A 14,341-nucleotide genomic window follows, 5' to 3' on the forward strand; every position below is an offset into this window, starting at 1 on the left:
AAAGGACACACACACACATACACACGCGAAGTGACTGAACGCTATTGGGAAAATGGCTCTGATAAATTGCTTAACTCACGGTTGCCACAGACCTTCAATTTGTTTAAACAACAACAACAACAAAAAGCTGTATCTGCAAAACGCCTTAAAAGGAGACAGGCCTCGCTGTGGGAGACGCTGAGCCGCCTAGCTGGGTACGGGCCATCATGGCCCAGGACATACACGTATACTCAGGCAGAAAAGGGAGTGAAGAGATTCCCTCTCCTCCCGCCAGCCTAGTGAGACACAGAAGCCCGGTCCCTCTTTGTATATCTTTCTGAAACTGTGTCAGTTAAAGGTGTTATTTTTTGAAGTAATCTCCACACCCACCATGGGCTCGAACTCTCAACCCTGAGATCAGTAGTCACACGCTCTACCAACTGAGCCAGCCAGGTGCCCAGAGAGATGCCATCTGTTCAATGGATCTGCGCTCCCTGGTTTCTGTCTTTAAAAACAGAGAGCTGCAGAATGTAACAGCTTCAGGCTGGTTCTCATTTAACCAGCTGTCCTCTCCTTGCCCTCAAGGGAGGCAGGCAGTGCTCCCTTGGTTCTCTTTACAGTGATGTCCTGGTTCTGTGTTCTGGGATATAGGGCAGGAGCTGGCAAGCGTTCTAAGTGGTTAAAGCGGAAAGGGAGGCCATACAGGGAGTTAAGGACTTAAAAAATTGTTGGAAGAGCCGAAACCAGGCTGGCCTGTCAGAAATGATTTCCAGAATCCTCTAGAAACTAACCACGAGAGAGACTGCTGTCACTACGACTCTGCCGTCCAGGGGGTGTTTTGAGATTTTATTTATTTATCTGACGGAGGGCAGCATGGGTGGGCACAAGTAGGTAGAGTGGCAGGCGGAGGGAGAGGAGAAGCAGACTCCCCACTGAGCAGGAAGCCCCCATGTGGGACTCTATCCCATTACCCTGGGATCATGACCTGAGCCAAAGGCAGATACTTAACCAACTGAAACACCAAGGTGCACCAGGGGGTTGGTTTCCAGTAAGAGCTCACAGAGCTCACTTCCTGGTCTGCGAGATTGCCGCCTCTCCCTGAATTCCCCCCACCCCACCATGGCCTTTCGTCTGTGCTCACAGGCAGTGGGGCTTGGGACAGCTTTCTTCTCTCTCTCCCTATTCTTCTAGGACCACTAATCTCATCATGGGGGCTCCAACCTCATGACCTAATCTAACCCTAATTCTTTCACAAAGGCCCTATCTGCAAATACCCTTACGTGAGGGTTTAGAGTTTCAACATAGACATCTTGGGGGGATACATACATTAAGTCCTTAACAAAATGCATTTTTCTTAGCATTGCAAAAACGTCAAAATTATTTCAAACCAAAGAATCATAATTCTTCCTTTGAGCAAGGGGACGGCTTTTAGTCCTGTCCTAATGATGCACTCTGGCTTGAGACTTCGTCTCTGATGAGGGGAATGCAAAGCCAGTGATTCTTACCCTGTTCTGTATAATCCACCCAAGAGGGATCTGGATAAAAGCTGCGGACCTTTCTAGAAATGTCACAAAATACCAGTGTTTGCTTGCACTTTCTGCATTCAGTCTTTCTAGGGACTGCCCACGTGCCCCTGCCCCTCTTTCTGGATGGTTCTTGCGCAGGGTTCAGTGTGAGCCGCTCTTTCCTTCCTAACAAACTGCTGGGTTCCGAGTGGTTATCAAGAAGCCAGGGTATGGCTGATCCGTCCCAGGATGGCTCAGTGAGACTCCGTGGCTGGAGCCCAGAGAGCCCAGAGAGAATTGATTTGTGTGGTTCTATACACCAAAGCTCTGATTGGGATCTTTCCCATTACCTTTAGTTAATAAACATGACCAAGATGACTTGGCCACTTGGGAACATTGAAGATGGTGATAAAAATGAATTTACTCGGGAAGCTTTATCTCCAGACTTGCTTTGAGTTTGGGTTCTTGTCCTTCCAGCACGGACAGCTGCAGAGAGAGAAACGTGCAGAACGATACCAGCTGACTGGGTGGGACATGGGCTATTCCAGTGGAAAGGTAATGAAATAAAGGAAAGAATCAGATAAATTAACAATTTTATGTGAAATGGAATCGGTAAAATGAAGTCCGCTTTGGGTTCATTAGCTGTTCTGTTTGGGTTTTGGCTTTTTGCAAAGTACTTAGATGAAGAAAGTAGGCAGCTAAGACAGTGTGAAGATACATAAAACTTAATTGTGTTCTGGGGTCCAAACTGTGTGGTTTCTTTGGAGAATATAATGCAACACGGCAGAGTAAGCCAAATTGGCCACTCAGCAGATGCCCAGGGTTTTGTGATGTGGAAGGAATGTTTTGCTTTTAAACACGCTCAGTCTGATGAACCACTGCCGGGAAGGGCTGACCTCACAGCACCCCTCTTTTTAACCCTTTCCATCAGCAGGTGCTGGGGCCATGGCTGATGCCACCGCTAAATGAAGTGTGCGGTTCAGAACCAAAATCTAGGCCCTGATGGGATTTCATTTGTGGCTTGTTATATAAATTACTGTAGCAAATAACACTTGGGGATAATATGGTGGGGGCTGATTTACTGAGGGGGAAAGCAGAGCTCTAGGGACCCGAGCCTTTTCATGTGAATAGGATGTTTGAGTGACAATGCCCTGCTGGGTGCTGGGTCAAGCCACAGTTCTGGAACTGTGGCATACATGGGCAGGTATTTTGCAGAATCCCTGTGAAGCATGGAATTGGAGTTTCTGGGCCGAGTAGCTGCATGCAGTGTTTCAAGAAATAATGTAAACTTGAAGAAATTTACCCCTGAAACCTGAACTTTTATCAATGCTTTCGCACTGGTATCTCACGCAGTGACTTTACATTGAGATGCAAATGAACTGGTCGCAATTAAATACCTTTGTTGTGATGTATTTAGACTCCTTCCTTTGACTTCTCTTACTGAACCAAAAGAAAATAAAGTAGTAAAGTAGTATTTCTTCCTACTGACATGCCTATAAAAGCAGTAAGGCAATTATTCTTTTATTTAAACTCTAGTTTTGGACATCTCTGAATAGTCGTTAAGTTTTTCTTTTCTGAATAGAGGAGCTTTTACAAATATAGAGAACCATAATTCACTCCCAGGCTGTTCAATTCAAGAAAACTACATTGGTTTAAAACAAAACAAAACAAAAAAACCCCCACAACCCTGTTTCTCAGGGCCATTTTGTGAAGCTCCTGCCTCCAAGCGAGGATTGTCACTCGACTGTATATATGTTGTGACTTGACACTGTCTTATCCATTTGAAACTACTTGTATCAAACTTCAGAATTTTCGATCCCTTTTTTACTGCCAGGAAAAGATTAGCTGGTGCCGTACCATCCCTCTTTCCAATTTTTTCAAGCGTTGACTGGGGATTTAAAATATTGTTGGAAGGAACTTGGCTGCTGTTTGTCAGGGTTATTTAATGAGTCCTGGTGAAAAGTGAAGAGGCTGTGCTCCTGAGGGGCAGGAGAGACACAGAGGAGCTGCCGGGGTTTTCTGTTGGAAGCGGGAACTGGAATTATCGTGACCACCAAGTGAGGCACAAACCACGAGTGGGTCCTTAAGTGTTTCCGGGAGTTCCTCACCCCGTGCGTGATTTTCTGCCCTGGCTCTGGCTTCCCCTCTCTCTGGACCTGCCTCAGGCATTTCATCTGTAGGATGGTTTCCGAGAGTCTCCGCTAGCTCAGGAATGCTATCACTCTGCGCTGCGAACGGAAAGCAGTCCGGCTGGGTTCTATTTGCCCACAAAACGATTTGTTCTGTATAATGATTCGGGCCGTATACGCTAGAAATATTGCTAGGTGAGGCCAGTTATGAGGGGGGTCATAAAATAACAATAAATCCAAATTTTTAAAGTAAAGTTGAGTCTCTGCAGCAACTTCACAAAACACCCAAGTGAGAAAATGATCGGGGACTGATCTTTGCAACGTTGGCAATATTGCATGGTGAATTAGACAGTCGATATGCAGTCATTCCTAGCCTATTAATTCGAGTGGTTCCTTTTGCCTCTCTGCCATGGTCAAAGAGATGATGCTGAAGCTTTGGCTAGTCCGTGTCTATTCAAAGAAATGAAACGTTACTCCGTGAAAAATGATAATTAGTAAACCCCCAAACAGACCGGAGTTCCACGGGGAGTAAGCATAGATGCCTGACCTCGCAAACTGCCTGGGGACTCGGGCTGCCCATCACTGTGACGCCGGGTAGGGCCTGTGCCCGCCTTTTATGTACTCCCAGCGTGTAGGCAGCACTGCCACAAGAGGTCAATTTGGATACTATGGTCACATTTTAAAAAGAGAGCCGTAATTATGACCTCTAATTATGTACAGTTCTGCCTGCTGAGTTAAAGAGAATGGTACCTCCTGCTTGGAAGTATAAGTTAATTGCCTTCAGGGGTCAGGAGGGTGCTGACCCCGTTCCCCGCCCCGTGCACACTCCCCCAACCTCAACCAGGCATGCACCGTAAGACAAAGTAAATTGGGCCTGCTGTGCTTTATCACGCTGGTTAAGCATCACGTTTAAGCCCTGTTTAACTCTTATTCCAGCGGAAGGTCAAATTTAACTCGTGTTCCAGAGGGAAGTGAAACTTCAGTGAGTCTAGACCTAGCCAGTATTCACCAGTGGCCTTCTGGGAGCCCAGAGTCACCGGAGCTCCATGTCGTGGGCCATATTTTTGTTCATAAAGAGCACATTCCACACCAGCTGCAGTTGGACTGGTATTATTTTGCCTTCATTTTGCTTTTTTTTCTGTTAAAATTTTTTATTTGGAACATTTCAATATATGTTGCAAAAAACAGAACAGACCTCTTTCACCTGTCGCCTGATGATCAGTAAATCCCGACCAGGTGTGTTGCTACATCTGTACCTCTCCCACTCCCCACCACCTTCTACCCCCAAGGAACAGGGATTTGGGATATCCCCAGTACTGTGGAATTTCTTCTGTGTATATTTCAGTATGTAACTCAAAAAGACAGGAAATATATATTTAAAAAAAAAAAAAGTCACGGGACGCCTGGGTGGCTCATTTGGTTAACCATCTGCCATCTGCTCAGATTGTAATCCTAGGGTGTTGGGATCAAGCCCTGAGTCGAGCTCTGCCTCTCCTGCTCCCTTGCCCCTCCATAATACCCCCCTCACCCCGCTCGTGCACATGCGTGCTCTCTCAAATAAATAAATAAAATCTTTTTTTAAAAAAAGCACAGTTACATTGCTTCTCGGCCTTTTGGCTAAGATCAACTGTAAAAAAGCACAGTCACGGTATCAATAATACACCTTAAAGTTTTTAATAAATTGCTTAGATCTTAAAAGTTCTCATCACAAGGGAAAAACGTTGTAACTGTGTGAGGTAATGGACGTTAACTTACTGTAGGGAGTTTATTTTTCATTATTATTTTGCAGTATATATCAAATTATTTTGTACACTTTAAACTTGTGTAATGTTATATGTCAGTTACATCTCAGAAATAATTCCTTAGTAATTCATCAATGTTTACTTTTCCCCAATTGCTTGGAGGGTTTTTTGTTTTGTTTTGTTTTGGGTTTTTTTTTTTTGGTTTTGGGGTTTGTTTTTAAGATTGATTTATTTACTTGAGAGAAAGCGTGGTCACCCACAAGAGGAAGGGGCAGAGGAATAGGGAGGAAAAATCTCAAGCAGACTCCATTCTGAGCGCAGATCCCAACATGGGCCTCAATCCCATGCCCCTCGGATCAGGCCCTGAGCCAAAATCAAGAATGGTACACTCAACCTCCTGCACACCCCAGCCCCCCTTGCTTGTAGTTTTTCTAACCACTAGTTTTCAAATCCGGAACCAAATAAGGTTCATACACTGTAATCCATTGGTCTGTCCCTTACATCTCTCCGTCTCTTGGCTCCCTTCCATAATCATCTGTCCAGTCTGTCGTTTTTTCTTGCTGCTGCTGCTGGTTAAGAATTTGAGTTGTTCTGTAGAGTTTGCTACAGTCTGAATTCTGCTGATTCAACTTGTGTTGCCATTTAACTTGTTCCTTTGTCCCCTGGATTTTCTATAAATTGGGTATTAAATCCAGAACAGGATTTTTTCAACCTTGGCAACTGATGTTTAGGGCCAGATAATTCTTGGCTGTGGGAGGCTGTCCTCTACAGTGTACAATGGTCTGCAGCATTTCTGGGCTCTACACACTAGATGCCAGTAGTGTACAAACACACACACACACACACACACACACACCAGTCACAACAACTGAAATATCTCCACAAACAGTGCCAAGTGTCTCCAGATGAACCCTTTTTGGGGGGTAAGATTACTTAGTTCTAAGAGGGGTTCATACCTCTATTGGGTAATACATTGTATCTGTTTCTTTTTTGTGTGATGTTAACAGCTATTGGTTATCAGTGCTTAGATAAATTAATTCATTAGAGGCTTGCAAAATTTTACAAGTGCAAAATTTTACCATTCCTTTTTTGTGTATTATCTAGGATACTTTAAAAAAAAAAGATTTATCTATTTATCTATCTATTTATTTATTTATCTATTTTAGAGAGGGGGAGGGAGAGAGAGCATGCTCTGAGCCTGACTTAAGGCTTGGTCTTATGACCCTGAGAACATGATCTGAGCCAAAACCAAGAGCCAGACGCTCACCCATCTGAGCCACCCAGGCTATATAGAGGAACATCTCAATCATTTAGCTAGGTCAGGTATATTTCGTGTACAAAAGGCAGAGCCATTGCCTGCTTCTTGCTTTCATCAGTTTTCAAACCATGAGTCAGTTCCTTAGCACTTCCCACAGATGGCCAATGAGCTCCAATATTTTTTTTTAAATATCATTAAAAACTATTAGATGTAAGCATTTTTGATGTATTTCAATTTAATGCAGTTATCATCCTCATAGGAATTCAAACTGTCCCATCTTTGTCCAATGGGAGGGCCCTCAAGTAGGTTCCTGAGGTTAGACTTGAAATGAAGTCCATAGACTTCGATAGTGTCCTCATTTTCTAGTGCAACAAGGTGCTCTGGTCTTATTATGTATGTTTCCTGCTCTAGACCGGTTGCCTTTAAGTGGGAAGTGTTGGAGACTCCAGTCTGTTGCCACAAATGAAGTTAACCATGCAGTTCTTCCGTTTGCTGTGGATCTCCGACTCCACCCAAATGTTTTAGCACCTTGATAGTATGTATAGCTTCTTTGATGAGTTTACAGACTACTCAGAAGCACATCCTGTTTGCCTCTAACCCTAAGCCCCTCTGGAGACTAAGATTAATGTTTCTTTGGCTTTTAAAGTCAGCATTGCAGGCTATACCACAGAATATGGAAGTATTAAGCCCGACCTAAGCACAAGGAGGCTTTTGTGGTTGATCATGTGGTAGGTTCTAGAAGTAGCAGAGCCTGGAAACTCATCAGGAATGAATGAGACATCCTTAAAAGTCCATTTCTTGTGGAACAGAACACCCTTGATGGAGGCAAGCGCTCGGTCAGGTCTTGACAACCTGGTAGAGTCACTGTCTTTATACTTTGCCAGCCATCTGTGGCAGTTCAGCAAGTGAGAAGAGGTTCTACTCAGGTACCTGAAGTTGTGATTCAGTCTGTAGAATGTATGGCCACCTGCGGCCCTCAGTGTATCTTCTGCTCTTGAAGCCAGCATCCTTCCTAAATGAAGAATTCAATGACAAGAATTCCTCCTTTTTCGCAGAGTGCAAATAAGGCAGGCTTGTGAGAAGAGAGGTATTGTTCCAGAAGGTGAATGATCACTAGCCTCCCATGGGGACTACTGAGAGGGGGAAGTGTGTCCCCACTGACAAGGGAGGTCATCTCTTTGAGCAGATGCTACATATGCCCAAAAAGTGACTAGGAGCTACCCCAAGGCAGGTTACTGGTCACCTTGAGAAGAGCTTGAGAAGAGCCCTGGGTGTCTGGCAGGGAGAGACCACAGTGGAGGTTTGCAGAGGAGGCTTTGTGGTGGGGCTGCGTGTGGCAGAGCCATATATGGCTTGTCCCCACACACTCAAGGCACAGCCAGCCATCCCTCCGCTCCAGGACCCCATGAACCCCCACCAGGTGACTCTGGCACCGGACGCTAGTTCTAAAAGGGATTTGGAGCCTTCTTTGGCAGGAGGCGCCAGAGGAGAGGGGGCTCCTGGGGGAAGTTGCTTAAAAGGGGGGTGCACCAGGTTTTAGTTCATTCGTCCCGTTTTGCCATAATCCTGTCATCCACGTGCAAAATACAGCAGACCGCCTGAAAAATAACTTTCAAAGAAGACTATTGAGTATGTGGATTCAGTCTCAGGTGAGATTGGCTCTGTCAAGAGCATTTCTGTTTAAAAAGCAAAAACCTTTAAAAAATTGGCTTTTTCTTTTCTTTTAAGATTTTATTTATTTATTTGACAGAGCGAGACACAGCAAGAGAGGAACGCAAGCAGGGGGAGTGGGAGAGGGAGAAGCAGGCTTCCCGCTGAGCAGGGAGTTGGATGCGGGGCTCGATCCCAGAACCCTGGGATCATAACCTGAGCTGCAGGTAGACACTTAATGACTGGGCCACCCAGGTACCCCAAAAACCTGTTCTTTTTCTTACCCAGGAGAAGCAGAGTGAGAAATAAATACGGGGCAAGGGAAGAGATGAAGGCCTCCCAGCATTTTTCCCTCCATCATAATTCAAGCCAAAGTCCAGATTTCTGGGGTGTCTCTCGTCCTTAAGTCTGTCTCCTGCATCCTGTCTTGCCTCACTGCACACGCACATTGTCTAGGGTGGGAATCATCTCAGGGGACAGCGGTCAGCTGGGCCTCTCCGGCCTCCAAGGGTGGGCCGAGTTCCCATCGCCAGGAGTCTCCCTTGGTGGCAAAGCCTGGATATGCTTAAAAAAAGATCATCAGTTTCATTTCCCCTCTCTTCCACTCCTCAGCCACCCCCCCCAAGCCCTTACTTTGAAGGGCTCTCCCGCTCAGCCGGAGCCTGAAGACCCCCAGGTGGGACTTGGGCTTGGTGAGAATCTGCTGAACGCCTCCTAGAAGAGTCTTGCAAGGGTGAGAGAGCCACAGCGGCTGGCTCAGTGGCAGTTGACAGACCTTCCCTTCCCCTTTTCTGTCCAGCGCTAGTCTTTGTGCAGTTTCGCCCGCATCATCCTTACTGGAACGTTTTTCCTACTGAAAGATGAAATACGCGTCTCGTGGTAAGGGAATGAACTCCATTCTCACGAAGCAACCTGATCACCAGCTTGCTGGGTCAGCCTGTGAAGCTGTCTCCGGATGGTTCTGTCCCTGCAGCAGCCCCAGTGGGAGCAGACCGTCCCGACCACACCGTCGCCTGTTGTCACTTTCACCTTCAGAGCCTGCCCGCGTCTGTTCATTATAGTGTCTGGTGATGGTCATCTCTCTTGATTATTTTTCAAAAACAGATATGCCCCAGACACAAACTGAAAACCTTTATTTGGCTTAGCATTGATAGTTCTGGAATAAGTAAGAGGACATCAGGTTTGGCCTGAACTCACTTCTTCTAAAAGCATGCTCCCCTGACAGAGGTCTTGCCCTCAGCACTTAGGTTTACTTTATTCCACATTACACTCCCTTAGTATTTTTATGTACGAGGTATTTTAACCACTTGTACTGTGGGGCTGGCAAGTAAGGAGCTCAGGTTTGGTTTGGTTTGGTTTTTTTGTTTTGTTTTTATGGAACACATCCCCTCCCCAACCCCCCAGAAAGGGGGATCCTTCGAAGTAGACTCCTTACAACCACAGTCCTTGTTTCAGGATTGCATCCATTCCCAGAAACAAAACCGTTCTGGAAACTTCTGTGAGCATTGTCTTCAGAACAGATTTCTGTTTTCAGAAATTCACCCACCAGAAGATCAGCCTTCTACTTTATGGTCAGACTAAATTTTAAGCCCAGGCCAGTCATTCCCAACCTCCTTGCCTTTGGACTCTTGGAGTTCTGGGCTCTTCCTTAGAGAAGGTTGGAATCTCCTTCAGGATTAGGGCGGGCTCAACTCCCCCTCATTTCTCTCCCAGTAGCACCCGTGTTGGGCTTCAATTTTGTTGAGTGGGAAGCTTAATCCTTTTATGCTCATGATACGAACAGCGTTCATCTTGAGTCTTTATGTCGGTTTTGCACTGGATCTGAAAGGAATTGCTGATTATCAGTGTGATGGTATTTTTCATTCTCAGCCATGGGTGGGTGGTGCCCGTGGGTCATGTGCAACTGAGGACACACTCTGCAGAGTGTGGAAACGGAGTCAGTACCCGTTATATTATCACAGGCTCCTCAGTGTACCCACCAACTGTGCACCCCTAAGAGGTTCAGGACATCCCAGGAGCCAGTTTGAGACAGACATTAGGGGAAGACCCTGTACGATGACGGAAAAGAAGTGCTTTGCTGGTACTTTTATTTTTATTTCTCAACTGATAATATTTCATAATGTAGGTTGTTTCTGAACAAATGTGTTTCAGAGAACTACACAAAGGTTAAAAAAAATACCAAGCAAATAAAGATTTGCTTTAGTCTTTTTTTTTTTCTTTTTTTTTTCCCCTTTAATGCATTGGGGGGCAGGATGGAGAGGATTAGACCAGAAAGCGTGAAAGACTCGGCATTAAAACCGAGGCCCAGACAGGCACAGTGACCAGTAGTCCTAAGACTCAGCAGCCACAGTTCGCGTTGAAAGAACAGCCGAGGGGATGGACTGGCAGCTTTGAGCATCACTGCCTAGCAAGGAAGGCCAGGCTCCCGCTGCCCAAAAGCAGCGCTGGGGTCCTCCGTGAGGGATGTACCGACTGAAGCAGGAGTTCGGACCTCCAAGTCTGTCGTGGGAAACGTGCTTCCGCCTCCTTTCTTTCCTCTCTGTATCTGAAGCTTGGGTCTCTAAGGGAGAAAGAGATGACTTTCAAGGACCCACTTGCCAGCAGGTGTCCGTGGGTGATTGGTGTGTGTGTCTGTCTGTCTGTCTTTATCTGTAAGGAAGGGGACCTGCTTGTATCTGTATTTCCTTCTGATCTCTTGATAAGATGCCCCAGGCAGGATTTAAGTAACTGTGTTTTAATAGTAAATTCTTCTGACTTTCATTTGGGAAGCCGGTGACCAGAGAGCCATTTGCTTTCTGAGGGCTAAAGGCATGCAGAAGTCCCCTTCCTCCATGGTCCATTCGTTTTTTTTTTTTTTTTTTTTTTTAAGATTTTATCTATCTATCTATCTATTTATTTTAAAGATTTTATTTATTTATTTGACAGAGACAGATCACAAACAGGCAGAGAGGCAGGCACAGAGAGAGAGAGAGGAGGAGACAGGCTCCCTGCTGAGCAGAGAGCCCGATGCGGGACTCGATCCCAGGACCCTGAGATCATGACCTGAGCCGAAGGCAGCGGCTTAACCCACTGAGCCACCCAGGTGCCCCTTTAAGATATTTATTTGACAGAGATCACAAGTAGGCAGAGAGGCAGGCAGAGAGAGAGAGGAGGAGGAAGCAGGCTTCCTGCTGAGCAGAGAGCCGGATGCGGGGCTAGATCCCAGGACCCTGGGATCATGACTTGAGCTGAAGGCAGAGGCTTTAACCCACTGAGCCACCCAGGCGCCCCTCCCTGGTCCATTCTTGATCGCCTTCCTGCCTTGGAGCCCTTTGGGCGTTCAGAGACCTCCTGACTAGGTAGCGAAAAACCTGAAGACAGTGATGTGAGCTTTCGGTCATCCTGCCCGGCCCTTCACCTCCCTGTCACACTCGGCCTCCCCAGAGGGTGACTTCCTGTGGGCTGGCTTCATTGTCCATCTTCTCACACAACCCTGTGGGCTAGGCACTAGTTTTGCTGCCCTCCGTCTCCCTCTACTTGCAGACCTGGGGGTCTGGTCTTCCTCTTTTGCCACAGGCACATGGCGTGGTGGTGGGGAGAGCCATTCTGGGCGGTGGGTAGATTGGCCGCTCCCCAAAGAACATACTAAACTTTCATTTGAAAAATCAATTACAGCAAAGTGGGAGAATTCTGCCATACGTCCTTGAACTCACATCCCCACGATATAGGTGTACAGAGGGTCAAGGTGGGGAATGACACATTGCTCTGAACTCCCTGCCCCTCCATGCTGCCTCCAGCTGTGAATCTCTCCTTCCTGCATGATTCTCCGGTTCCAGCCTCTTGGGGCGTCCTCTCTGGGGATACCGTAACTGATTACTCATTGGGTCGTAAGCAGATGAATTATTTTCTTATTCTCCCCACACCCATCCATGTCCTCTGACTGCAAATGGGTTCCTAGAAGACCCTGGGACTGGTCTGGGAGTAGTTAAGGGAAGTGCTGGGCATCACCCCCAGGCGGAGAGCCTAACATTACCCACGCCGTGGCATCTCACTGCTGTGGGGTCAACTGTGGTGTCGCAGTGGTCTCCCCTTCCAGGTGTTTGAGAAGGAGCTCTTAAGGAAGGAAGTTGATTTCAGCATAGGAAAAACTTGCCACAAAGGTCGTTTCAGCTGCGTAACTGTGTGCGGCATGGGCACCTACAGATGCTGGGCATTACATGGGACAGTGCGTCAGATTCAGTATGGTAGACGTTTGTGCAGAAGGCATGGGGTAAGTTTCAGGTTGCTAATGCGTCTGTCTGATGGCAGTCTACTGTCAGAGCTGGGAGAAATCAGTGCTTCTGTGGTCCCTTTTGAAATTCTTGTGAGTCAGTGTAATACACACGTTCCCGGACAAAGTGAGCCTGGTGTTCAGAGTTCCCCCTACGGTTCCTCTTGCTTTCATCTTAGGGAGGAAAGCGATGCAAAGGGGCAAGCAGCTGATTTGTGCCTTGGAATTCTGATGTCTGGGTTGTGAGTGACCGTTCCTCTTGCTAACACACCTGCCAGTGTCACTCCAAGACGAGATCTCTGCTTCTGGAAAAAGAGGCTTTGCACATCTCCCGGTTGAAGACAGACCTCACGGACGCTGCCGTGCAAGTGGAAACATTCAGTTGTCAGCAGCAGCAAGGCTGCGCTGCCGGGTGGGGGCCGGGCTGCCAGGCGAGCAGCTGGAGCTGCGGGAGCGCGCGCCGGGCTTGCCTGCAGCCCCGTGACCTTCACGAGCAGAGGAGGCGGCTTTCTGGCTGGGCACTGGGCAGGAATGGATCTTCTGTTGGTGGGGAGAAGCGGCAGTTGAGAAAGAAGAGCTAACAGTGGAGAGGGAGAAGAGGACTCGAGCCGCACGTACCGGTGCTCCCTAGGACTTCTGGCCGGGGGCGCGCCCTGTCTGTCCTCGGGTGCTCTCACTGTGCCGCGGGCTTTCGGTTCCTATGCTGGGGATCTCTGGGCCTGGTTCTATCACTGGGTTTGCCTCAGACAGCCAAAGCCTTCTTAACTGAGACATGAGTGTGGCCAGGACCTTCCGTTCTCAGGGCTCTCAGGAAACACCCCCCCCCCCATTCCAGGTCCCAGCTCAGTGGTGGACTTTGGCTCCATCCCTGCTTGAAGAAGCCAGGACCAAGCAGGATGTTTTCGAAACAAATACAGTTCCAGGGTCTAGAGGCCTTCAGCATTAATTCCCTGTATTCCTCCTCCCGGTGTCGGAATCCCCTTTTCCAAAATCCCTGATGTCTCCTCTGCTCCCTGGCTCAGAGTTACCACATCTCCAGGGAGGGAGACGTCAAGAGAACCAGAGAACCCATTAAGTGGATTTACACTGAATGAGGTGCAAAGGGAAGGGCACCTGCAAGGAATATAGTTTCTCATTCACCTGCAAGAAGTTAAAAAAAAATGTTTTTACCCCATTACAGACAAACAGCTGCAGCACAGATGAATGAGCCAAACAGAACCAAACCAGAACTCCCTCCTTGCCTCCTACAAAATGGTTACGACTCCTAGGACAGAGGTCATACCCTGTTCTGGCTCTCCTGTCACCTTTACCCTGATCTCCAGGTTCTAGAATTTTAGACCTTTGTACTGTCACCCTGCGTCCATGTGGCTCCTCTGTTTGCTCCCAGGTAGGGGCTAGTAAAACTTCCACAACTGGTCAGGGACATTAAAGAGGTAAACATGTATCAGTAGGGAAGTTCAGAGATTGGGTAAAAGAGGTATGGGAGTGGCAGTGCCAGAGAGACGGAGTGAGCCCTCCCGTGCCCCCAGAAAAGGGCTTGGAAGCACAGATTTGGAAAGACAGAAAATGAGACGCAGACCTCTCAGAAGTGCGAAAGCAAGGGGGACATTTGAATGAGGAGACCCAGCAGATACCCAGGTAAAGCGTTTGTCGTTGCCTGGAGAAAACAAGCTGGAAGCTTCTGCTGGGGGGTGTGTCTGTGAGCTGCCTTTTTTTTTTTTTTTTTTTTTTTTTTAACTTTTCAAGCAGAGAAGCAGGAGTGACCGTGACCCAGTGACAGCGACTGACTCAGGGAGTCACCTATCTCCCAGCCCAGGGTGCACCCTGAG

At 47.3% G+C, this 14,341-nt stretch overlaps 1 protein-coding gene across 11 annotated transcripts in view; it reads left to right on the forward strand.

The window, feature by feature from the left end:
• Window positions 1-14,341, forward strand: part of FOXN3 (forkhead box N3) — a 399,089-nt gene that overhangs the window by 345,657 nt on the left and 39,091 nt on the right. For 8 of the 11 annotated variants that reach the window (XM_045071364.1, XM_004739079.3, XM_004739080.3 and 5 more), the window contains one exon: window positions 1,962-2,039. The exons of the other annotated variants lie outside the window; for them this stretch is intronic. In XM_045071364.1, coding sequence (XP_044927299.1) covers window positions 1,962-2,039 — 78 coding nt within the window. The remainder of the gene's footprint in view (window positions 1-1,961; window positions 2,040-14,341) is intronic. 11 annotated transcript variants of the gene reach the window in all.

This window comes from Mustela putorius, unplaced genomic scaffold (assembly GCF_011764305.1).
Source record: "Mustela putorius furo isolate JIRA1106 unplaced genomic scaffold, ASM1176430v1.1 tig00000129_pilon_pilon_pilon, whole genome shotgun sequence".
NCBI lineage: Eukaryota > Metazoa > Chordata > Mammalia > Carnivora > Mustelidae > Mustela > Mustela putorius.